At 40.4% G+C, this 25,966-nt stretch overlaps 1 protein-coding gene across 3 annotated transcripts in view; it reads left to right on the top strand.

Annotated features, from left to right (window-relative positions):
• Positions 1 to 25,966, top strand: part of RARB (retinoic acid receptor beta) — a 772,903-nt gene that overhangs the window by 625,755 nt on the left and 121,182 nt on the right. For all 3 annotated transcript variants that reach the window (XM_028843631.2, XM_028843632.2, XM_015132297.3), the window contains one exon: positions 10,139 to 10,287. In XM_028843631.2, the coding sequence (XP_028699464.1) occupies positions 10,139 to 10,287 (149 nt within the window). The remainder of the gene's footprint in view (positions 1 to 10,138; positions 10,288 to 25,966) is intronic.

The following is a 25,966-nucleotide window of genomic DNA, read 5'->3' as shown; positions in this document are numbered from 1 at the left end:
GTTAATTCCAACTACTCAGGAGGCTGAGGCAGGAGAATCTCTTGAACCCAGGAGTCGGAGGTTGCAGTGAGCTGAGATCGCGCCATTGCACTCCAGCTTGGACTACAAGAGCAAAACTCCATCTCAGAAAAAAAAAAAAAAAAAAAAAAAAAAAACAAAAAACTGTGCTTTAGATTAAGGAAGGTGGAAGGGAAATGTGTTTGTGGGAGGAGGGGAAAGGTGGAGGTGAGCGTTGGTTATCATTTATTGAGCACTTACCGTGTGTCAGGCAAATTGCAAACGTTGTCTCTGGTTTACCAACAGGAATCAGGATTATCTTCATTTTCAGCAAAGAAACACTAGGGCTCAGAGAAATGAAACTCTATGGCCATTAGTAAGTGGCAGAAGAGAGATTCAAATTCAGGTCCACCTGGCAGCAAAGCTTACCACTTTCCCATCACCTCCTCCACACAATTTTATGCAGGCTCATGGCATTTTCTTTCTTTTTAGGAACAAGAAAACCCACACAGTGAGGATTAAATCGGTTTCAAAGTTATTTTGAGGCTGTTCATACGGTGCCTACCTGTAAGAAACAAAACAGAAAAATTTCTTTGCAGCAAAATTCTGAGCAAGCCAAGCATTATTTTATTAAGAAAAAGAGGGTTTTGTCTAAATTGTAGTGTAATCGATCACACTTGAACTTCCTTACATCTTAGAGGAGTGGCAAGGTATGTGACAGAACATAATTTCATTGTTGTCTTCCAAGCGTTTCCCTTTTAGTTTTCTGTCAGGCTGGTACCAATGTGGTTTTCAAATAGGTATATAGTACATAAGCAAAGAATGTGTGTGTGTGTGTGTATCTGAAATGAATGTGACTGTGTATGTCTGAAATGATATACATGTTAATGCTCCGTTTTAACCTACCCTGTGTGCAGGAAATTTGATCAGATAAAATAATGTCATTTATTAGTGTGATAGTTCCTTTTGTAAATATTATGGGAATCCCGATAGAAGTGAAATCTGGAACTGAGTCACTTGATGTTGAGAGAAACTCTTCAGGGGACCTCAATATTGCAAAGCAATTAGCTTCATCTACACGTGACTCCCGAGACCTGTTCTAGCATTTGTTCACTTAATGCAGTTTCATTTCTGATGCCTCCACGTTCAGATCATTAATAAGCAGTTAGATGTTTTGGCCTCTTAAGTGACTGTAAGAGAGGATTTATTTGAACGCTGGCATAAGCTATCTTAGTATGTCCTAGAAAATAGTGATAGAAAACGTCTGTTTAAAACGTCATGCAAAACAACCTATGAGATATTTTTGAATATACTCCTTGTGGTGAGAACACATATTATAAAAATGAAATGTTGGTGTTGAACGTGTCATGGTACCTTATGATAATATGACAGCACTTCCCATGGTAAAAGCCAGTCCCAGGAATAACTTCTGTTGCTGGCCATGAGCCCAGACAGGTATAGCTACAATACAGAGTGATTAGTGGGTCCTGAGCCTTACTCTCTTTCTAAGGCCCAAACTATCTTATCAAATTTAACCATATCTTGAATTGAATCAGTGTTTGGAAAGTTATAACCATGAGTTAAAAGCAAGAGAATTACAAAGTTCTGCAGTTCTCAAATTTGAGTAAGTGGGCCTGACCAGACCAAACCCTGTGAACTTTCTAGCCTAGGAAATAAATCAGGGAGATGGAAAATGAGAATTTAAAAAGGTGGGAGGTTTGGTGAGATAATAGTAAACATATTAAGTCATGTAAATCTCATTTATAAAGGCTGAAAGCATTGTTGTGTTTTACATTTCCTAATTCTAAGGTGCGCAGTTCTCCCTCTCCTCCACATGGTATGGGGAAGGAGTAAATGAACTAATGTCTATTAAGCACTTTGCATGGCCCCTAACACAGTAGGCGCTCAGTAAATAGTAATTACGATTTAGTTCAGGCTCTTCTGGTACAACTTTGAACACACTGCCAACTAAAAGCCACTGCCAAAATTCTGTGAGAGTGAACGGAGACTTCTGGTTTATGATGAGCATAAACACACAGAGCCTGAAGATCTTAATGCATTAAGTACTTAACAAGGCGGAGTATTTAGTAAGGACCTGTGCAAAGGGCAAGTTGACAGAGTTCTGATGCTAAATTAACTCAGCAAAATGGAATTACAGGAAGGTTAGGACAATAACAAGACATTTTTTATGTTAGGGTGTCTCAAACATCGATGTGCATAAAAATGATCAAGGGGTTTTGTTAGGATGCCTATTCTGATTCTGCATTTCTGGGGTGGGGCCAAGATTCTCCTTTTTTTTTTTTTGAGATGGAGTTTCACTCTTGTTTCGCAGGCTGGGGTGCAATGGCATGATCTCAGGGCACTGCAACCTCCGCCCCCCGGGTTCAAGCAATTCTCCTGCCTCAGCCTCCCGAGTAGCAGGGATTACAGGCATGCGCCATCATGCCCAGCTAATTTTGTATTTTTAGTAGAGACGGGGGTTTCTCCATCTTGGTCAGGCTGGTCTTGAACTCCCAACCTCAGGTGATCTGCCTGCCTCAGATTAAGTGCTGGGATTACAGGCGTGAGCCACTGTGCCGGGCCAAGATTCTACATTTTAACAAGTTTCCAGGTGATGCTGACGCTGCTGGTCCAGGACCACACTTTGCAGAGCAAGGCTTTACTAAAGACTCAAAACCAAAATCTTTCCCCTAGCCTTTCCTTTTGTCTCCTGCCTATGTTCAGCACCTGTTGCATGTGTGGTCAGAAAAGCAGGGTTTCTCACAACCCAGCTCCAGCCCTCGGCCAGGATCCCTGGTGACCCGGGCAAACACACACTTCTTCAGGGTCACGGGCAGGTTACTGAGTCAAGACTGCCAAAGCCCCACAATGATATTTTCCTTCACTCCCCATCCTCCTCCCTCCCTGGCCACCCCAAACCCGGGACTAATCTTGGAGCTGCTTAATAATAACAAAGCCAGCAGCAGAGTAAGGCAAGATTTCAAAGCAGAGTTTTTCTTGTTTGGCAATTACCTAATTTCAGGATGCGATTCACAGATTTGCAAAACCCATGTGTGTGGAAACCGTTTCTCCTGAAACATGATTAAAAGCAGATCCTCTCCTGAAAAGGCGACATAAAAATTAAGTGAGTAACAGTGTGGAGTCTTTCCGTGCCCCAAGTGTTTGGATGCATGTAAATTACATTTTCATAAAATGTCTACACACACATTCATACACGCATGCGCACATGCAAACAGCAGAGAATCTGGTTCTAATTACTTGTACTTTAGTTGAACTTTGGCGTTTCCTTTGACTCTCTCCCTAATGTATGTGAGCTGTAGGCTTTGCAGCCCTGCAGTGAATCCACAGAAAAAGGGAGAAAAAAATCCAGATCGGCCTTCTTTGGTGCCAACAAAAATGAAGTCCAAACGAACATTTTGACCAAATCCAACTTCGCTCTTCTCCCTTAATTAGCTGAAATTACTCCCTTCCACTGGGATTCGGAGTTCTGGGCTCAAAATTCCCCTAGGGCCATGCAGGAAATGTCTTTTGCTTTACAACTCCTTTTTCTTTTAAAGCTCAGCTGCCCAGAGAGTGCATTAAAATACTGTCTTAATCATAGAAGGTTCTAGTAAAAAAGGCTGGGCTTTCCTAATGCATGATGCCTGCCTGCCTGCCTGTAATCAGACCCAACCTAAAATCCTGAAATCTGTCAACATGGTTTAGCCAGCCGTAAATTAGCTCTCACAAAGAAAAAAAAAAAAAGTATACTGAGCTCTCTTAAAAATGTTATCTGCTACTTAATCTAACCTTTAGAAAAATGCCAAGCATGTAAGGAATTGTGAAGGGAGCTATTGTCGAAGACTTTCTGTGTGTTTAAATGACACTCAGGTGTGTTGTAACAACAAGGACATTTATACTGTGTTTTCTCAGGTGAGTTAAATTCGTAAGTGCCAAGTCCTCTTAACAGGCAGCAATGTTAATTTCTTTTCTTTTGGGAGTGAATCAACCTGAGAGTCGTGGCAGTGTTTAAGAAAGCTTCGACAGTGGGAACTCGGGAATTCTGCTTTTGTACCATCCCAGTTGGAGGAGATTTTGTTTAGCTTTGTTTTTGTTTTGTCTGCAAACAACTTCTGAGTTTGAAGTCTTTTTAGAAGACTGTTTCTCAAAATGCAATCCGGAGACCTGTGCCCGTCCGCAGTGAGAGAAGTTCAGACATTGAGAGCAAGTGTTTCAAAACTTTTGCAGCTATTTGACAGGGTTATTTTATGCCCGTTAAATCAAATTTTTTTTTTTTTAAAAAAAAGCTGGAGCTCATGCTTTGGACGTCTTTGTTTTTCCTTGACTCCTATTTCCTGGAGATTCATTTGTATTGAATTTTATCAATCCATGAGGGATTGGGGGAAAGACTAAGAAATGGTGCTTCACCATTGATAGTCTGAAAAACACGAATTTAAAGCAAATGTCCTCCCTAATCTCAAGAATTCTCCTGCTGCAGACCACACTTCGAGGAACATTGATTTAAAGGCAAATGAGTCCCATGACTAATTTATTATACAAGGAAGGGGATTCTAGCTTTGCTTCCCTTACTGATAGTTATCTGTATGTTGTGGGGGTGGAGAGGTCTAAAATAGGGGCTAGAAGCTTCCGACGACGCTGCAGGTTTGGTTCATTCTCATCTTCCCTGAGGCTCACTGTCTCCACTCATGTGTGCAGTTCAGAGCAGCCCTCTCAGCATCACTGGTGCTGACTGTGCTCTGGGCGGGGACCCACAGAGCCAAGCATCCATCTCACCGGAGTAACAGAAGTTCCTCTGACTTGCCCATTCCCTGACGAAGCAGGGCAGCCCATCTGGTTAGCAGTTTGGACGCCACATTGGAGGCTGCTGCTTGTTGGGCATTCAATCAGCAAACAGAACTGAGTAAGTCCATAAGTAGGCAAGGAAATAAATAAAAGCAGGAGACAAAAAGCAGATCCGAATTATTCCTCAAAGACTGCTTCTCCAAACTGAAATCACATCAGGATGGCTGCAATGTAGTTGTTTTATTGAATGACACAAGCCTCTTTTCCCCCCTGGGAAGTCTAAAAACTGCTTTTTTGGCCTGCCTGAGATCGCTGAATGAGCTAATACAGAACACATTGTCTGCTGAGCCGGCAGAGTTTTCGAGCAAAAATTTTATCATTCCATAGACTGATTGTGCTTGCCTGGAATAAGGAACAAAATGTTTGAGGCCTCTCAAGGGTATTTTGATGAATCTAACTCTAATTTAAAGGGACTAATAGATTATTGATTTAAGCAGGATGACAGTGAACAGATCAATGGCTGAGCACTCTGTATCTACCTTAAATACCAAAAATGACTGGTAAAAGGAAAGCCATGGGCTGTCCCCCTGCTGGTTTCTCACTGACTTTCTTTGGGGGGGTGGTAGTGGAGGAAGGCAGAAAAAGAAAAGGAGCTCTAAGAAACTTTGCCAAAGTATGTTTTTGCTACCTTACCAAAAAGGCAAGAGATTGCATTAAAGTACAAATCTTTTATATCGATGCCATATCCTGGTTATAATTCTAGAACTTGTCTTGACGTGTTCGCCTGAGGCAAGCTTTGGTGATCTGATAGACTATACCACTGAAAATGTTTTTTTTCCTTGCGTTGTTCTCAGTGTTATAGGCCACATAGAGGAAATAAAAGACCACTGACCATCAATTTTGAGGGTGATATTTGAATATATATAGTCAAATACTTAATTTTTTACTACCGGTGGGAAAATTTTTCCAAAGATGATTTTGTTTGGGATCGTACATAACACTTTTCCCTTTCTGTTTTTGTGGCATTTGTAGCATTCAAATTATGTTCATTTATGGCATTTGTGGGATTCAAATTATAAAAATAGTAGAAAGAACCAATTTATCCTTTAAAAATATAGCCTGGTCACTTCCTCTTGGAAGGCTCCCTTGATTTCTCCTGGGATAAATAAGGCCTGTAGTTCTCTCTGGCATTATGTTAGTGGTTCCCAAACTACTTCAGTTTGGATTCGCCTGGGAATATCTTTTATTATTTTTATTTTTTGTTTTGTTTTGCTGTTTTAAATCTTACAGTCAGCTAAAAGAGAATATTTTTAAAAAAGGGCAATTCCTAGCTCCATTCTCAGACATTCTGGCATGATAGATCTGGGATACAACTTGGTCATTAGGACGTTTAAAAGCTCCCCAGCTAGTTCTAGTGTGCAGCCAAGTTTGGAACCCACTGTATTGTAATTGTTGGTTTATTCTCCATTAGGCCAAATTTGTCGAGGATAAGGGATTATATACTATCACTGTCCATAGCGTATAGCGCAATGCCTGGCATGTTATGTCACTCAGCCAAACAAATGATTGAACACATGAACAGTCTGAGAATCTATTGTACTCATATGAGAAAGTTCCTAGAATTTCTGGTGAAATCACCACAACCTAAATAAAAGTCCAGGGCTCTCACTATTGATTACTTACAACAGAACATTTTCATTCATGGCAACTGTTCAGGAAAAGCCTTCTGGATTCATTCATTTGTTATAAATGACTCTTATCCATAGGAAAAGATCCAATCTTCACAAAATGTTTTGGAATCTTTAACATCCAGTAGACTTCACGTTTTTTTGTGTGCTTTGCCCCAAGTTTTTTGGGTATTAAATTATGCACAATTTTGTTTCCTTTCTTTGGGAAGATGAAATGGTGGACTCCCTTCAGTGCATGTGTTTGAAGTGGCATATTTATGAAAATTACTACCCACTTTTGAAATTCAGGGCATAGCTCTGACAGCTGATTCCAGCCCCACCAGAATTCTATTTACAACTTTCCCAGACAAGCCAGATTAGCTGTTCTACATGAGTGAGTAGGACCTTAAAACACACCCCTCCCCACCTTCCTTCTGTGAAGAACTCAGTGGGAGACTGATCGTAGTGGTGATGACATGACTCTGTCAGTTGTTGAAGCACATGGATGGAAGTAGAAGCACACAAATCAAACCACTCCAAAAGGTCTGAGAGGCATCTGGGGAGGGGATCACTTATGTTAATATCAGGGGTGTAAATCCACACAGCCTTTCTAGAAGTCAGTTTATCAAAATGCATTAAAAACAAAATATTTATAAAATAACTTTTGATCTGATAAATGCACTTCAGTAGTGTATTTGAAGGAAATAAAGATGTGCTGAGATTAGCTACAAAGATGTTCATCACAATGGAATGTTTTCTGTGAAAAATATTTATCGACAAGGAAATAAATCGATGACATCATAGGTTAAACAAAGTCCCCAGCAATCTCAGTATAATTCCACATTAGTAGACAAACTCGAAACATTTATGTGCATAGAAAAAAATTCTGGAAGGTTGTACACAGTGAAAAGATTGTGGGTGATTCCGTGTGTATTTTTTCTTAGATTTTTAACAAAGAGTGATACATTGTTTTGTAATTTTAGCAAATAGTGTTTTCTTGTTGATTTGCTTTCAGTGAAGCTGTTTAGTTCCGTGTGAAGAAGGCTTTTGCATCTACTGCTTAATAGCTGATAAGATTTAGTGACATCTCGGATGCCAACCCTTCTATAAAACAGTTGCTACCACTGTGCCAACTTATTCAAAGTAAGGGCTTCCTATCTGCCAGAAATAACATACTCAAGATTGCTATCTTCATCCTAGATACCTCGGTTCTAACCAGTAAAGACTATAATAGATTTATCTACTAGGACCTGCACTACTCAAATGAATTCATTCCAAGATTCTTCTGAATTATGAAAATACTATAATTATAGTTGATTCTGTTCCAAAGGGCTAATTAATTACTTTTTTAAGGAAGCAAAGGAGTATAAGAGCTATTTGGTTTAATTTTCTCATTTAACAACTTAGAGGGGGCACTTAGTGCTCAAAATGAGGAAGAAAAAGGAAAAGGAAAAAGTTCATGCACTAATTTGATAAATACTGGTTGATTATCTGCCATGTGCCAGGACCTCGTCTAGTCCTGGAACACAGGTGTATATAATGCAGATGAGTTTCTTTGCCTTCTGAAACTCAACATTCAGAGTATGGGGGGTGGCAGATGTAGAATATAAAATTATATACAGACATCTAAAATTTGAACACTAGGGTTTTATGGAAATAAAATAGTGAGACAGAGTGACCAGGAATGGAGAGGAGAGGGGCATTTTAATGACAGAAGTCATCTCTGGGAAGGAAACATTTGCTTTGAGATCTAAGAAATGAAAAACAACCAGATATTTGAAGGTCTAAGAATTTCCAGAAAGGACAAATAGTTATTGCAATAGCCTCAGTTGGTATGAGAGCTTGGCCTATTCAGAAGACAGAATAGATGCCAATTATATAGAACTCAATAAATTAGGGAACTCACTGAAGGCAATGATGCTGCTAAAAGGCCATGTGATTAAAAGCCTTGTAGAACATACTAAGGAGTCTGACTTTGATCTAATTGGTGACTATTGGAGGGCTTTAGATAGGCAAGTGAAAGAAATGGATTTTAACGTTTGAACAACTATCTTGACTGCTTGTTTGAAGACTAGACCCTAGGTAGGAAGAAGGGGCATGAAGCGATCAATGAAGAAGCTATTGCATCAGTTGTGAGAGGTGATGGTGGACTACTAGCATGGTGTGGTAGCAGCATAGTGATATGGGGATGGATTAACAGTAAGCGTAGTGGGTAGAGTCGACCTGACTTGCTAAAAGCTTGCCCACAGGATAATCCAGTCAGGAGAATATCTACTCTGGGAGATTATAAGCAGTAGGGCAACTGGAAACTTTATATTCTGGGAACTATACTGTGTATTGAAAAGCAATTTGGAGACTAGAGGATTCTGGAACGTCATTTAACCACTTTAATTCCCCTTCCTGATTTCCGTCTTATTTTATGAGCATGTTTACCTGTGATACAAGTAGAGCCAGTTCTTGCTTTGATTCTGAGTACAACTCTGGAGAATTAGGGGTAGGAGAACACCCCGTTCTTATATTTTGTGAACTCCCATTTCCCGTGGAATTTGGGTGATTAGATAACAGTATAGAGGATTATGTTTTTTAAAATCTAGATTAAAGAGTAACATGACTTAAAAGTGAATCGCACCACTCTGTGTCATCATTAGGTTTAACCTACTGCTTCTCAAGCATTAATTGTACATTTAGTCATCTGGGGATTTCATCAAAATGCAGATTTCAGATTCCATAGGCCTGAGCTGGGACCTGATACTATTTTTCTAATAAGATCTTAAGTGATGCTGATGCATGTTGGCCCAAGGAGCCTTCTTTGAGTAGCAAGGGTCTTACCCATATTGTTATTAATGAAGATCAGTTATGGCGGCATCATGCTAAATACACTTGTTGAATGAATAATTTGGGCATTTTCTTCATTTGTCCAAAGGAAAATTTAAAAATTTTAATTTAATTTATTTTTTGAGTCAGAGTCTTGCTCTGTTGCCCAGGCTGGAGTTCAATGGCAGGATTTCAGCTCACTGCAACCTCTGCCTTCTGGGTTCAAGTGATTCTCCTGCCTCAGCCTCCTGAGTAGCTGGGATTACAGGTGCACACCACCACACCTGGCTAATTTTTGTATTTTTAGTAGAGATGGGGTTTCACCATGCTGGCCAGGCTGGTCTCGAACTCCTGACCTCAGGTGATCCACCTGCCTCAGCCTCCCAAAGTGCTAGGATTACAGGTGTGAGCGACCGCGCCCGGCCCAAAGGAAATTTACTTTTGGTTAAGTGAGCAACAAGGTCAAGTCATTTGAGACTCTACACAAATCAGAAGCTACTGGGGTTTGTAGTATGATTATCTGAATTTGTGTCTTGGCTCTACCACTGCTCTGTTGATCTTAGACAAGTTGCTTCCTTCCTCTGAGTTTCTGTTTCTGTTGTGGGTAAAATTGTGATAAAAACCATGGCCCTCACAGTGCTGTGTGAGCTGTGGACTACAAGCGAGAGATGTATGAGACTGCTTTGTAAACCGTAGAGCACCACATCAATGTCAGTGTCACCACTGCTGGGCCTACAATGACAGCTGTTTTTATGAGCTCATCCCTGCTAGTGTTATTGCTGAATTTGGGGCAGACGCATATGAATTCACTGTTGAAAAAAGTAATGAACTAAAATACATCTTCTCTTTTTTCTCCCTCTACCCCATCTCTATTATAGCAATTGAAACACAGAGCACCAGCTCTGAGGAACTCGTCCCAAGCCCCCCATCTCCACTTCCTCCCCCTCGAGTGTACAAACCCTGCTTCGTCTGCCAGGACAAATCATCAGGGTACCACTATGGGGTCAGCGCCTGTGAGGGATGTAAGGTGAGTGTTCACACCTCTGTACCTGATGAACTCTCATTCTCCTTGTACTTTCTGGAGGTGACCTACCCAGTTCCAGAAATGGGCTGGATGTGTAACATCACCTCCCATCAGTGTGGTGAATTCAGTTATATTCGGTGGTTTTTATTACTTCCTTATAGATCTTTGGTTTCAAATTCAGAAACTTCTGTAAATGACTGATTAGGGTCAAAGGTTTTAAGGCCCTTAAAATACCCCCACATAACAATTCTTTTTAGATGATAAGAACTGGCTAGGCCAGGTGTGATGGCTCATGCCTGTAATCCCAGCACTTTGGGAGGCCAAGGTGAGCGATCACTTGAGGTTAGGAGTTTGAGGCCAGCCTGGCCAACATGACAAAGCCTCATCTCTACTAAAAATACAAAAATTAGCCAGGCGTGGGTGACTGGTGCTTCTAGTCCCAGCTACTTAGGAGGCTGAGACATGAGAATCACTTGAAACCGGGAAGCAGAGGTTGCAGCCAGCCAAGATCACACCACTGCATTGCAACCTGGACAACAGAACGAGACTTTGTCTCAAAAAACAAACAAACAAAAACAAAGAACTGGTTGGAAGAATCTTGAGAAGTATCATTCTGTTTCTCTTTAGAACGTGCCGTCTGGTGTCTGTAGTTTTATTTTATTTTTGAATATGACTGACAGTCCACTGAATCAACTTGCAGGGAATCCAAGGTTGAAACTGGGATTTATCTCCTGGCTGTTTTCCTCAGCTCTGTGGCCTTTGAATTACAGTTTGATTTTCAGCCTGTAGGGACTTGCTACTGTATGTGTGTCATAAATTAAGGGGAGCTGGATTTAAAATTCCTGCCTACAGAATACTGGAGGCTGAACATGTGTCAGGGAGTAGTATATGGCTGCCTTGAATCAAGCAAGACAATTGTTATCAAGTCCAACAGTCTTAATTGAGTGAAAGAGCTTCTTATTTTCAAGAAAGAAAAGAAACAATGACTTCAAAGGCAAATATAACTAACTCATCCATAAAAAATTTCTCAAAGGAACTATGGCTGTCTTGAACTAGCCCTTCCCTAGATATATAACTTCTTTAAGTCCTCTCTGGATGCTTGTTTAGATCTGTTGTTTATACATCTAAATTGCATGATTCATTTGTAATTGTTAACATGTTGGAATAATGTTACAGGTACTCCATGGCATTTTATATTTGGCTTATCCGAGTTAGCACTAAACTGTATATATTGGTTAGGCACTGTCGTATAACAAACCATCCTAAAACTAAATGGCTTAAGACAACAATTCTTTATTCAGCCTGCAATTCTGTGGGTCAGCAGTTTCAGCCAGACTCATCTGCATGGTTCATCTGGACTTGGCTGGGCTCCACCATGTATCTCTGGGCAGTTGTAGGTTAGCTAGTTGGCTCTGCTTCTGGGGGTGCTGACTGTGGGGTGGAGAGACTCAGCTCTCCTCCATGTGATCCCTCATTTCCATCAGGCTGGCCCTGGCTTGTTCACAGAGGCAGGGTTCCAGAAGACAGAACAAAAGCACGTCAGGTCTCCAGAGGCTTAGGCTAAGAAGCATCTCATTACCGCTTCTGCCACACTATTGGGCAAAGCAAGTCGTAAGGTCAGCCTAGACTCAGTAGGTAGGAACATAAACTCAACTTTTGTTCTTCTTTTAAATAAAATAAAACTAATCTGTCAACTTGAGAAAACTTTTTTGTAGAGATGGGGGTCTCACGTATGTTGCCCAGGCTGGTCTTGAATTCCTGGGCTCAAGTGATCCTCCCACCTTGGCCTCCCGAAGTGCGGGGAATACAGGTGTGCATCACCGTATCCAGCCCCACTCAATTTCTTAATGGGCAGAGCTTCAAAGTAATAAGTGATCTAGATGTGGAGGGGGCCGGGGGAATGGGTGTCATTTTTGTAATTAGACGACTGTACTGCATGTCTGATTGCCTATGAACGCAAGGTGGATGGGGACCCTGCTCCACTGCCCAGCATGTCACACACAGTCTGGCATATCGTGGGTGCTTAAAGACTGAACAAATGCATAAATGTCACTCAACCCCTCAAAGTAATTTTGTGAGTTTTTCCTGTCTTTTCAAATCATTGAAATATATTTATTATGGTTTATTACTATAATAAGGTAAGGCCAGTTTTGGGAAATTCATTAAAGGCTTAGGAAGATCTCTCTGCCTCTGGGATTGTGCTGTTTTATGGCAATTCTCTTTTCTCCAGTAGATTCTGACATGGTAGTCGGTTATATGGGCAACCAGTTGGCAACTGACTAAAAAGCAAGACATTTGTTCATTCAATTATTGCTTTATTATTAGTAACCCCTAGCGGAACCTACTTAAATTTATCCTGAGATTTGGAAAGGTTTCAGGGGAATAGCTAGTTCATTTTGTCCACTTGTTGTGCAATATATAAATAAATCATTTTCTAATGTTTATTTGAAAAGTAAATGAAAAGATACTTCTTTATTTCTGAAAAATGTTAAGTCATCTCATGTCCAGAAATCTGAATGAGGTCTGCTGTAATTCAGCTTACCTGCTCTCATCATTATCCAACGTGTCTCTGTGGCACATACTAGGAGCTGCATATGAAGCTGTTTCACGATCTGTATGGAACAAACTGCTTTAATCAGCTTATGGTCAGTGAGTTATCTGACCTTAGTTTGGGATTCTGACTCTTTTTAGGAAAAAACCCAATAAAAACAAAACCCATACCAGCACAAACAACTTTGATAAACTCAGTTAAGTGATACAGAGTCATATTATGGTGTATCTTGTTAACAGAGCTATAAACCCAATAAGGTCAGGTGAGTTCGGCAACCAGTTGAATTTGATACTTTTTATATTGTGGGTGGATTGCCCTTCTCCCTGGTCATTGAGAAAGACTTGGTCTACATTTAAGCTTGCTGGGAAAATAGAGTGACAGAATTCACAGAACTGAGAAGCAGGAGGAGGTACCAGTAAAATGTAACAGCCAAAGAAAAAGAAATATAACTTTAAAAAAATTAAATATAATTTTATTGTCATTTTAAAAAATTATCAATACAGTATAGAATTTATTGTATCAAAATAGAAAATTAAAACAACCATGATCCTACCCTGGGAGAGAACCCCTGTAAAACTCAGCTTTTCTGTAAGTATATGTGTATTGTTATTGTTTCAGAAAAATGAAATTTTGTGTTGTATACTGGTTGTAACTTAATCTTTAATAATATTTTATGACCCAAATTTAAGCAACTGCATAGCTTTTATGGTTATACAATTAATATAGTAGTTTATGGTTATGTCAAAATTTATTTAACTAATTAATTAAGGTGCTTACAGTGTTTTTCAATTATAAATAACACTTTAATGTATGGCCTTTAGGGATATCTCTGAAAATTTCCTTAGGATCAAAATTTCCTAAGGATAAATTAGTATAAGTGGAATTTTTAGATCAGTAGCTTTGTATATTTTTAAGGCCTTTGAATCAGATTGCCAAAATACCCTCTAGAAAAGGTTATTATCTAGTAATCTGTAAAAGGTTAATCCTTTTGGAAACTATCTCTTAGGAATCTCTCCCTTGTGATATAATAAGGTAATGAATCCAGAAGCAACTTTTCTTCTTGAATTCTGCCTGTATTTCATTTGATATTTACTATGGGCCCAGTGTGTGATATCATTTTAGGATACCAGCAGATGTACCACAGGCCCCTGGTTGACCTGTAGAAACTGGCCCAACCTTTGGCTGGAAATCAAAGATTACTACTGTAAGCTGAGAACCTCTGCTCTAAAGTAGGACTCCCAGAGCCTGGTGTATCTTCAAGAAGTAATGCCTACAGTGGCTTCTGCCTGTCATACCCAGGATGACCTAATTGACTATTATTTGGGGAAGAGAACTTTCCGTCCTCCTGGGGACCGGGTGACAGTCTCAGCCTCTGCTGCAGCCATATGATGGTGGTCAGAATTTAACAAATGGGTGTGGTCCATCTCTGGGAATGATCAGTGGCTGCTATATTGACACAGCATTACCATGGCAGCATAACCACTAGACACACGGTAGGGATGCCCCGTTTAGGGGTTTTCCAGCTGAGCAATGGCAGTTTTTGTGTAGGGGACAAAGAGCACACAAAATGAATGTGCAGTGTGGTTAGCCAAGAATGTTTAACAGTATAAAAAAAAAAGCAATATTAAAAAGAAAATAATAGGACAAAATAATGTCTTTGGAAAACAGTCTTATTGCTCATAGCTAAAATTTAATGCAAAATTTTGGCCTTAATCATATTTTCCATTTCCATTTTTATAGCTTTTGAAGAATGTGAAGTCTAGAGTGAGAATGCTGGGATTTGAATTCTAGCCAGGTTACTTACTAGCTTGGTGCAACTCTCTCTTTTTCTCATCTGGAAAAATGGGGGCGATATTACCTACCTCATGGTATTGTTGTGAGGATAAAATGTTTTTACCATGTATAAAGCATATAGAATAGTACCTAGCACATACTAAGTGATAGGTACTAAGTGGCACATACATGCTTAGTTATTGTTTTGATTTTTTTTTTTTTTTTTGAGATGGAGTTTCACTCTTGTTGCCCAGGCTAGAGTGCAGTGGTATGATCCAGGCTCACTGCAACCTCCGCCTCCCAGGTTCAAGCAATTCTCCTGCCTCAGCCTCCTGAGGAGCTGGTATTACAGGCTTTACAAGCATGTGCGACCCCACCCGGCTAATTTTGTATTTTTAGTAGAGATGGGATTTCTCCATGTTGGTCAGGCTGGTCTCGAACTCCCAGCCTCAGGTGATCCACCCACCTAGGCCTCCCAAAATGCTGGGATTACAGGTGTGAGCCACTGCTCCCAGTCTATTGTTTGTTTTATCATTAAGTTATAATGACTTTTGCACACGGTGATATAACATCAGTTATAATCTTAGTACTCTTCTTGTAGTGTTCTTTCTGCAGTTTTCCATTCTTTTCTACCGAAATAACACTGCCTCTTTCCTTCAAGGCTCAGGTTAAGACCCAACTATTCCATGGAGCCTCCCTGGATTACCCTAGTACAGGGGTTGCCAAATTGTTTCTGCAAAGAGTCAGGTAGTAAATATTTTAGGCTTTGAGGGCCATGTGGTCTTTGCTGCCATTATTCAACTCTGTCATTGTAGCATGAAAGGTGCTGTAGCTAATATGTAAAAAAAAATGGGCATGGCTATGTTTCAATAAAACTTTATTTACAAAAGCAGTGGACCAGATTTAGCCCTTGATGATGTTACTCTTCTTACAACTTCTAAAACTCAGAAGCTGGTGTCCCAAAGCTCTCATGCCAAAAGTGGCAAGCCAGCTGGTTTTGCTGGGCTGTGGGCCTGGGTCTGCTGCTCCACTTCCACACTGCTAAAAGAAGTTCACATCCACCTGCCCGGGGCTCCATGCCTTAGAAGCTTTCAGCCATGTCTGGTCGTTCCTCCACCCTTCCTTTCACACTCAACTCCCACTTTCCCGTCATCCAAAATCAGAGAAATTAGAAATATCCATGTAATTGAGCTACCTCCAGAAATGCCTGGCATTGCACCTTGAGGTTTCTGGAACATATTCTACGCTGTTATATCAGTTAGCTTCTTCTGCTTAACAAATAACTCAAATGCTTAATGTCTTAAAACAATAGACATTTATTATTCATTATCATTCTGGACAGGTCTTCTTGTCTTGGATGACTTGGCTTGGGCCAGGTGGTCTAGGATGGTCTCACTCACATGTCTGGGGCCTTGGCAGGATGACCAGATCCTCTCCCCATGTCGTTGCTCACCATTAGCCTAGCCGAGTCTTCTTCACATGGTGAATGGGTTCCCATCAGTAAGAGAAGACAATAACCGTGCTCAAACACTCTTCAACCTCTGCTTGCATCACATTTGCTAATATCCTCTTGACCAAACGAGTTACATGACTAAGCTTGGATTCTGTGGATGAAGAAATGGACTTTACCTCCTGAGGGGAGAAGTGACAAAGTCACCTTGCAAAAGGGAGAGGCTACCAGAGCTTTCATTTGATTACATACTATCTTCTATTATTCCCTAGTTTGATGGGTAAGTCTCTTCTGACAACCCTATTCAGCAATCATTCATCCTTAAGCATATATTTGTTGAATACCTACTAAGTTTCAGGCCCTGTGCCGGGTGCTGGAGATACAACAGTGAACATGACAAAGTTCTTTATGGAATTTAGTGTCTCATACAAGGGACAGATGATAAACAATTCAAATTTGGAAGACAATAAACAGAACGGTCTGATAAAGAATAATTTAGGGGTATTCTATTTCACAGGGGTCAAAGAGGCCTGATGTGATGGGGGTCAGGTGGGATCTCATGGCTGAGAAGGAACCAGCAGTGTGAGTCATAGAGAGAAAGCATTTTAGGTCAGAAACCAAACACTTGGATTCTCAGACCATTTCTACTTCTCCTGGCTATGTCCATTGACTTCTCTGGGCCTTAGCCTATCAGTAAAATGAAAGCAAATCCACAAGTTTGAACTGAGTCCCATGTCAAATACAGACATAAAAGTAGTGAACCCAGTAATGGCACTGATTTCTTGTTAGGGCTTGGTTATGTGGAGTGAGAGGTCTCCAGTGTTTGCACGTCCAAATGTGGAGTAGAGGGAAGGAGAAAAACGACGCTTGTTGGGTGCCTTCTGTATACCAGGCATTTGGGCATTTTTTTTTTTAACTATAGTGTGTTTACTTCTCACAACAGCTCTGCAAGGTAGGCTCCGTGACCCACATTTTATAGATGAGGTCACAGAGGGTCAGAGTGGTTAAGGAACTTGGCCAAGGACACACAGCTAGCCTTTGCTAGAGCTGGGATTCAAATGCTTTTCCTGTTAGAAAACACCCCACTGCTTCAGCCACCCTAAGACAGAAGGTCTGAAGCAGTGGTGTGTTATGGTCTAGTGTGGGGGTTTCATAGGCCACCAAATTTAAAACTAACAGATAGGGGCATATTTTTAAAAAAACATATTGTCTTGATCATTTCGTAAAAGAAATGACATCTCTGCAACAAAAAATTTAAGAAGGAAGCTCTTACAAGGCAGTCAGTCTGTCCCAACAAGAGACAGTTAGCCGGCAGAACCCACACGTGGGCATGTTCCCAGATGCAGCTTTGTCCTTGTTCTCTACATTTTGCCTTTGATGGGTGGAAACTTCCTATCCCTAAGCCAACCTTTGGGGGCCACGATCCAGCCTGTCCTGCAGAAGGCCCCAGGGCGAGGCCTGGCACAGCCGTGATGGCGTGTCTTCTCCACAAGGGCGCAGAGGAAATGCTTGCTGAAGGTCACATTGGTAGCCTTCTATTTAAAGCAGTCTTTTAAGAGTTTAAACTCCACTAGCCCCCTCAGTCCCTCAGGGCTAATTTTGTCCATTTTTCTCATCTGCCTTTGTTTTGCTAGCCTCTGAAGAGAGGGAGGCCCTCATCTCCATGACAGCGTTCGGCTGCTGGGCTGGGTTTTCCTGGCGGACAGCAAGCAGAATGTTCAGTCACAGAAAGTTTTGCAATCAGGAAGATGGATGTCTGCACTTAATTTTAGAACTTCTATTAAATACTTTAAATGAGCTTAATGATTTTATTTGACCAAGGCCATTTAAAACCACATTGTTGTTTTTAATTGGAGTGGATAAACATGAACATGATGCTCGCTTTGGAGAATATTTTTAGCTTTCCTCACCCTGATAGTTGCTTCTGTTTTAGGGGTTTGCTACAGTATGGATCCCGAAGAACAAAATAACATACCCAAGACAATAGCAAAAACAGGACACTCCATGTGCCACATGTGATAGCTAAAATGAATTATGAAACCTGCCATAAAGTTCATTACGATATTGGATGACACAGAGTAGATTCCCTCATAGACCCGAGAAGCGGCTCTCTGTTCCCTGTTGTTATAATCTGCCAACCGTGGAGGATTTATGTGTTCCCTGATTCATTCATCAGACATTTATTAAGTACCTTCCATGAGACAGGCTCCAGGATATAGAAATGAAAGTTTTGTGTGTATTTTCTTTCCAATGCTGTATCCCGGTGCCTAAAAAATACACAGAACCAGGCCTGTCCAATAATAGGGATGTAACTGGCTCAAGTCCAGCTGCTAGCTGCTTGGAGGCAGAAAACATGAGAAGCGAGGTGTGGTAAAAGGATTTAAATTCTGGCCTTTGGGGAATGACCAGGCTCAAGTCTGTAAAAGACCATTCCAAACTTTAGGCTGTGGAGAGGGTCTTAAAAAGGGGAACGTGGAGCAGGGGTGGGGGCATGTGGGAGTGGTGCTGGGTGCAAGTTCTGCGTGTTCTGTCCCAGAGGCCGTCTTGAGTCACGGTCCACCTGGAGCGTAGCCTGTCGTCATTTCAGCAATGCCTGGGTTATAGACTAACCCTTGTGAGGTAATCTTTGCAGTTTCACAGCTGGGTCTCCATACCTGGTTTGTTTTAAAATTAGCTCCGGGAACTTCTAAGTAAGTGTCTAATTAGATAAGCTAGTAGTACAAGAGTGTGTCTAGTGGGAAGGGAGGGAAACAAAAAGTTTTAAGTACGTTTTAAGGCTGAGAACAAGAAGGAAAAAAAAAAAGTTTTAAAATGCATTTTAAAGCAAAGCTCCTTGATTACAGGTAAATGGTAAATATTCGTTGGATGGATGAACGAATGAGCAAGGAAACAGTGTGGCATGCGCTGTGACAATTGTAGCTAAGGGGTTGATGGGCACAGAGAAGGAGCCTCGGATCCCTCTGACACATTCATGGAAAGCTTTTATAGAAGATGTGATTTTATAGATGTATAAGCATTTTCCAGATGAGGAAGGGGAGAGGAGTGTTCCAGGCAAAAGTTGAAGTTGGGGCTGGAAGGCAAGAGGGCTCAGAATTAAATTGCCTATGTAGAGTTACGTGGAAAAATGGAAATCTATCCATTCTGTTAACATTTATTTTGCATAACCCTATGTAAACAACTAGGGATCCGTAGGATATTAAAGACATTCAAAAGGACTCATTAAATAGCATTTCCTCAGAGAAGCCTTCCTTTGGAACCCCCAGGTTAGGTCCCCCTCTTTTACATTTGCTATTGTTCTCCTTTGTAGCATTTAACACAATTGAAATTAAGTCATTATTACCAAGTCATTAGTTTAATGTCAGCTATAAACTCCAGGAGGGCTGGGCAGGTCTCTCTTGTCACAGCCTTATTACTAGGGCTTTGCACAGTGCTAGGGAGGCACGTAGTAGGACGTTAATGCGTATGTGCTTTTATCGTAAGTTATATCTAATTATACAGCAATTAGTGTAGTTATAAATAACGTGTAATAAGACATAATTGCATAATAGTGCAAACAGTATATTAATTTCATACATTTTATCTAATTATATAATGAATTGCATCTAATTACATAGGGCTTGAGATGATACCTTCATGTAAACATTCATGGAATTATTTATAAGCAGGACAAGGTCTTTGGTGACCAAAGTCTAGCTCATTTCTTAGTAATTTCTGCCTTCTACCTCAGTTAACCTTCATTGCAAAAGATATGTTCTCTTTGATACTATCTTTAGGCAAACTCTTAAGAACTAGTGGCTGGAATGATATACTGAAATGGAAGAGTACTGAGGGCTGTTAGTGCTTTAAAGAGAAGAAAAATCTCAACTTAGAGAATCTACCTCCATATCGAGGAACCTCAAGACAGCTGAAATGACAATCTAGCTTTTCCTAGTAATCCTACTGAAGGAGAAAACACTTTTCTTCTTCTAACAAATTGAGAACTGATTTTGGATTGAAAAAGCCGAAAAATCTGCCTTTTTTTTTCTTCTGGTGTATGAATAAACAGGAAGTTGGAGGGAGGGGTGAATTCTGAATTAGCCTGCAACGCTTTTTTTTTTTTTCCTTGTGTTGGCGTGGTAAAAATAGTTTATTGAATTTGGTGGTTTTAAGGGACTTATACATTTTTTAATAGTTAAATGTTCAGGAATGCTTGTTTAAATGCTTGCTTTGCTTGTTTGTTGTTTGAAAATATCTAGAACACTTTCATTTGCTGTTTTTGTTATAACAAACTAAAAGTCTGTTATTATTGCAATTATCCTCTTTCTTTCTCCACCTTCTACTAGAAAAGTTAGAGAGCTTTCCATATTTCCTTCTCCTGGGTGGACGCCTGTAAAGAGGTGATATGAAATGAAATTGTCTGGGAAGGCTTTCCTTCTTCATCAGCCCCCTCTAGCTTCTCTTTGTCAGGGCAGGGCTCAGAGCCCTTGGTCTTCCCGCTCTCTACAGTTGCCTCCCTCCTGACCCACGTACTTGTGTAAAACCACAGAAATAATAAAACTGTCTTATGTCTTACATTCCTCTAGCCTTAGTGTTTCTAATGCATTTTCATGTATGGAATTAAATTAAGCCAGGCTTAGCTGAAGTAAAAATAAACCCCACAAGGTACAACGTTTGCTACAGAATTTCTTTCTCACATCAGCTCCTGATTGGCAGCCTTCTCTCTTCCACACAGTAATTAGGACTCCTGCCAGTGCTGCAGCTTGTCATCCTCTTAGGTTCTTAGCATCATCTTATTCTAGCTACCAGAATGGAAAGAGAGCATGGGGGAGGCAGTACACCTGCTTCTTAAAAGCCCCGGCCAGGAATGGCATACCTCATTGGCTTGAATGGGACACGTGACCAAAACCAACTGCAAGGTCAACTTGGAGATGTAGTCTAGCCATGTGCTCAGGTACAGACCTACTTTTATGGAAAGAAATCATGGATTTGGTGACGAGCTAACAGTTTCTGCCATAGGTTTTTTTTTATTTGATCCTCATCATAGTTAGAGAAGTAGGTGGAATCGATTGTTTCCCCCTCCATTTCACAGGTGAGGAAACTAAAAATTTATGAGACCAGCTTCTACCATCTGTGGTTTTGATTTATAATCCGATTCTGTTACTGAAATGGTTACTCTGGGAACCTCCTTAAATACATTTCTATAAGCTTCCCTGAAACTTATCAAACTATCTTTTCAAGGCCTATGATTCTAAACATCCCCGTATTCCTAGTTCATTCAGCTTTGACATTTTGAGAAACTGGGAAATCCTTACCCAATAGAGGTAGGCCTTTATCAGGGGTTAGATTCCAGTGTCATCACACGAGGCAAAAATCACACGCAGACAAAATGACCCCAGAAAATCCCTTTGAAAAGCACGCTGCTGGAGACTGACATATGCCTCTCATTAGGACCTACAAAGCCAGTTCTTGCTCTCTAGCTCTGGAAACAGATCACTCCACGAACACCAGATGAAACCGTTGTTTTCTGTTCTCCTGTTGTATCAAACATGTGTCCTTAAGTGCCACAGTCATACCAGCACAACACAATGCTCATGTCGTGAAAACCACACATCCCTCTCAATATCTTCTTGTCACTCTCTTCTACCGTAATAGTTTCTTTGGGATTAGAATTTCTCTTGTGCCTTTTAGGAACGATGTCTTTTTGTTGTTGTTGTTGTTATTGAGTATTTTTCCACCTCAGAAAAGAAGATTAAATGTGTCATATGGATTAGCAACACCAGAAGGGAAAATTTTGTTCTGTGGACCCTAGAACTCATCCCTGAAAAAAAAAATAGAGAGGAATAAAACTCTGTGTGCATCTCTGCCTGTACAAAGCTAGCATTGTCTGGGGTGAAGGGGAAAAGCTGGGGTTCTGGCAGGCTGGCCCCATTAGAGCCTTGTTTCTTGTTCCATATTGAAAAGATGACATTCCTTTGCTAGCAGCGTCCTGCCTGGATTTCTGGCACCAGTTCCATGGCCAGCACTGTTGCCTGGGGCATTTTTGTTGGGGTTGGTTTTGTTTTATTTCAAAAGCAGCAAAGTGCAGGCTTTATAAATGTACAAGGTAGAACTGTTTTTATAAAGCTTGTCACCGAACTTGTCAGTACAGTCAAGGTGGCCCGTCTGCCAGGGTGTCTGCTTCCTTTTCACGGGTGTCAAGATGTATGAGAAGGCATATAGACAGTGAATGTCACTTCTTAACTTGTTCTCAAGTGTTTCTGAGGCAGGCCTTGTGTTTTAACATGGGCTCCTCCTCCCTCTCAGGACTTCATGTAATGTTTCATTTATAACAGAGATTGGTGGATTTGCAAAGTAAATATTTCAATAAGAAGAAAACAGAATCTTTGGTGACCCTCTCAATTCTGCTTCTATGGAGGTATTTTCTATGTCTGGGAGGGGAAAAAAAAAAAAAAGAAAAAGAAAAACCTTTATGTTGGCTGCAACTCTGAACTGGAGCGTGTAAAATGTACTTCTCAGGTTCTGTGAGCCTTAAAATAATGAGCGGTAGAAAACTCTGAGGTAGGTCAGCGATGGGGAGAATACCATGGTTTTATAAAGGATTTTCATGGTTAAACAAATTTGGGAAAACTAGAATGACCACGCAATGTTAATTCTCCGCTGTGCTTTTGAATCTGAAAATAGCAGCAATTCTAAGTACACAACATCACCATTCATACAGCCCTGGAAAGTCCCCCACGTCAGGAAAATTATCCTTATTAGTCAAACCCAGTAGGGATCATCTGACTGTTCCTCAGGGAAATAAAAATTTTTGTTTGGATCTTACTTCTCTGTATTGTACTCAAATCGTACGTGAGCTATGCTATATCTGGGGACTTTGGGATTATGGTCATATTTTCAATAAGAAATACTTTTGAAAGCTGCTGCTCTCATTTATGTGTATCATTGCTCATTAACATAAAGAAATTCAGAATAATAGCATGAGAGAGTGGTATATTTTTTATTTTTCAGTTTCCAGAGTCATCCTGCTCGTTAGGTGTTCCTTCAGCCGGCTGGCACCCTAAGCCAGTTTACAGTCCCCATACTCCATAAGATATTGTTTGATGACATTTATTCTGTTTGGCTCTACGGTTTGTCATGCTCATGATTTCATCAAAAACATTATGCTGAAATGCTTGAATATCTTTTAGCGTGTTTGTTGTGTTGAGCTGTGATAAAAAGTATGAAAGTTTTCATTCCGGTACCAAAATGTAGAAAGAGGGTATCAGAAATTAAGTGACTCTGCTCATTCTGGTTATTTCCCTAGAAGGAAATTAAATGTATAATTTCTAATTCAATTGTATTTTGCTCTTAAATTATCATTTTCTGCTTTAAGAATTAGGTGGAAAGTATGCCCTACTTAAATGCATGTTTGGTGCTAATTCTTGCCTGTTGGCCAAAAATTTGAGTCTCATGTTGTGCACAATATACATACAGATACCATTTTTTTCTGTAAGTATTTGTGGCAGGTAGGATCTGTGCAAAATTATGAATTACATTACAAATCATAAATGGGTCTTACTGTCCTCACTGAATATATTTGGTTTTAAACCCAAACTCATAATGAGGGCATTTCTTTTTTTTTTTTTTTTTTTTTTTTGAGATGGCGTCTGCTCTGTCGCCCAGGCTGGAGTGCAGTGGTGCAATCTCAGCTCACTGCAAGCTCCGCCTCCCGGGTTCACGCCATTCTCCTCCCTCAACCTCCCAAGTAGCTGAGACTACAGGTGCCCCTCAGCACGCCCGGCTAATTTTTTGTATTTTTAATAGAGACGGGGGTTTCACCGTGTTAGCCAGGATGGTCTCGATCTCCTGACCTCGTGATTCGCCCACCTCGGCCTCCCTAAGTGCTGGGATTACAGGCCTGAGCCACCGCGCCCCGCCCGAAGGCATTTTTTTGCTATGCTCACATGTATGATGTTTGCTGTTAGAGAGTTCACAGGATTGATGTCCCAGACTTCGTGGTTTAAGATACCTAAAAGAGTATTTTTGAATTACTGAGTCTAGATCAGATATTCCTTTATTATTTGATTATTTTTATCCGTCTTATTTCTTAGGAGCTCTGGGCCTCAGAAAGACTATTCCTGTTTTCCGCTACATACACTATCAGAAATATGAGCATTGGATGAGGGATGGTAATAGTGACCTCCAAGGAAGTAAATGTTTACCTGAATTATGTCAGGGTGGATAAGCTATTAGCCACATAACAAAGCAGGGGATCCCCTGCAAAAAATCACTGTAGATAAGTTATGTTACAGTATATTACTCTTAAGTATTTAGTGTTTTAGTAACTTATTTTAAATAATAAAGCTGACATTCCTGTAAGGATATATAAAACAGAATTTATATAGGAAAGAAAAAATAACTTAGATAATAGTAACTTATTTTAAATAATAAAGCTGACATTCCTGTAAGGATATATAAAACAGAATTTATATAGGAAAGAAAAAATAACTTAGATAAATTTTGGGGCTTGATATTTTGTGACACTTGCTTCTTTTTCTTCAAGCCATCTGGGGAGCACAGTCAATGGATGTGGGTAAATCTTTGTTTCTGAATCTTTGCTGGAACCCAAGTCACCTCTCCTCTCATGGAAGTCCTCTGCCATATCCACACTGTCCAATAACGTTCGAAAGTAGCCTTCAAGATTGGTCTCCTCGGCTCTGCAGTGCTATTACTCCTGCTGGATATGAATCTGGCATTTGTTACTCTCACTGTAACATCCTTTCTTCCGTTCACAATTGAGGCCCTAACTCTTCCAATTTTAGTCATGGTAAGTCCAGGTTATGCTGCAGGAACAAATTCAAAATTACAATGACTTAAAACAATAGTTATTTATTTGTCACTCGCACCATGTGTCCATTTTGGATAGATAGTTCTACTCCATGTTACCTTCACTCAGGGACCAAGACTGATGGAGTCACCTCCGTTTAGAAAATCACTGGCTCTCGCATTAAGGGGAAGGAGAACAATGGAGAATCGCCCACTTGCACTGGCATCTTTCTACTGAATCTCACACACATCATTCCCACTCACAATTCATTGACTAAAGCAGTTCTCTTGGCCTCACCTAATCCAAATGGAATAGATGAAAATGCAAGCATACCGTGTGTCTAGGAGAATGGGCAGTTGCCAATGTTTACTCCTTCCTTCTGCTCCAAGAATTACAACTATTGTTTGTTTTGCCATAACCATGTGGTTCTCAGTATACTTGTCTTGCACAGCTGCATTTACATGCACTGGATAAAGCATCCCCTCCCCAGCAATGTCAAACTCTTCTGGGCCCTTAATAAGTGGTTTATGTAAAACCTTTTGAGTAGAGATACTCTTATTTGGCTGTGCCTTCTATTTTTACACTCCATTCTCTGCAGAAGCCTTTTAAAAGTTTCTTAAGCATAGTTTATAGGGTAGATTTAGGCAAAAAAGTTTGTGTTACACCCCAAATTGCCTCTCTCCAAACTGAATATGATCATAACGTATCTTTCATTTTATCTTTCCATAGTCTCCCCTGCCTTTCTGGGACCTCCCCAAGCAGTTAAAGGGCACCTGCTATCCTTGTCTTTATGTGAGAGACCCAGTCGTGGGCCTACAACTGTCCCATTCTGTATAATCACCATTTTTCCCACTGTGGCCTGTTGAGTCTTCCCTGGAGTAGAAGTGCTGGCAGCCATCCTGAGGTTGCAAGTTTCCTGTAGTGGAACTTTCATTGTGGTACTGATTACTATTTGAAACTCTTTCATGAATAGTTTACTTAGTCACTGTTTTTCTCTCCCACCAGTGTGTAAGTGCTATGAGAATAGGAACTTTGTAAGTCTTGTTCACTTCCGTATTCTCAGCACCCACAACAAATCTTGGCATGATGTAGGCACTCAATAAATGTTTGTTGAATGAATCAA

The sequence above is a fragment of the Macaca mulatta genome, chromosome 2 (genome assembly GCF_049350105.2).
Source record: "Macaca mulatta isolate MMU2019108-1 chromosome 2, T2T-MMU8v2.0, whole genome shotgun sequence".
NCBI lineage: Eukaryota > Metazoa > Chordata > Mammalia > Primates > Cercopithecidae > Macaca > Macaca mulatta.
The sequence above is the reverse complement of the archived record's forward strand: the minus strand, read 5'-3'. Positions and strand labels throughout refer to the sequence as shown.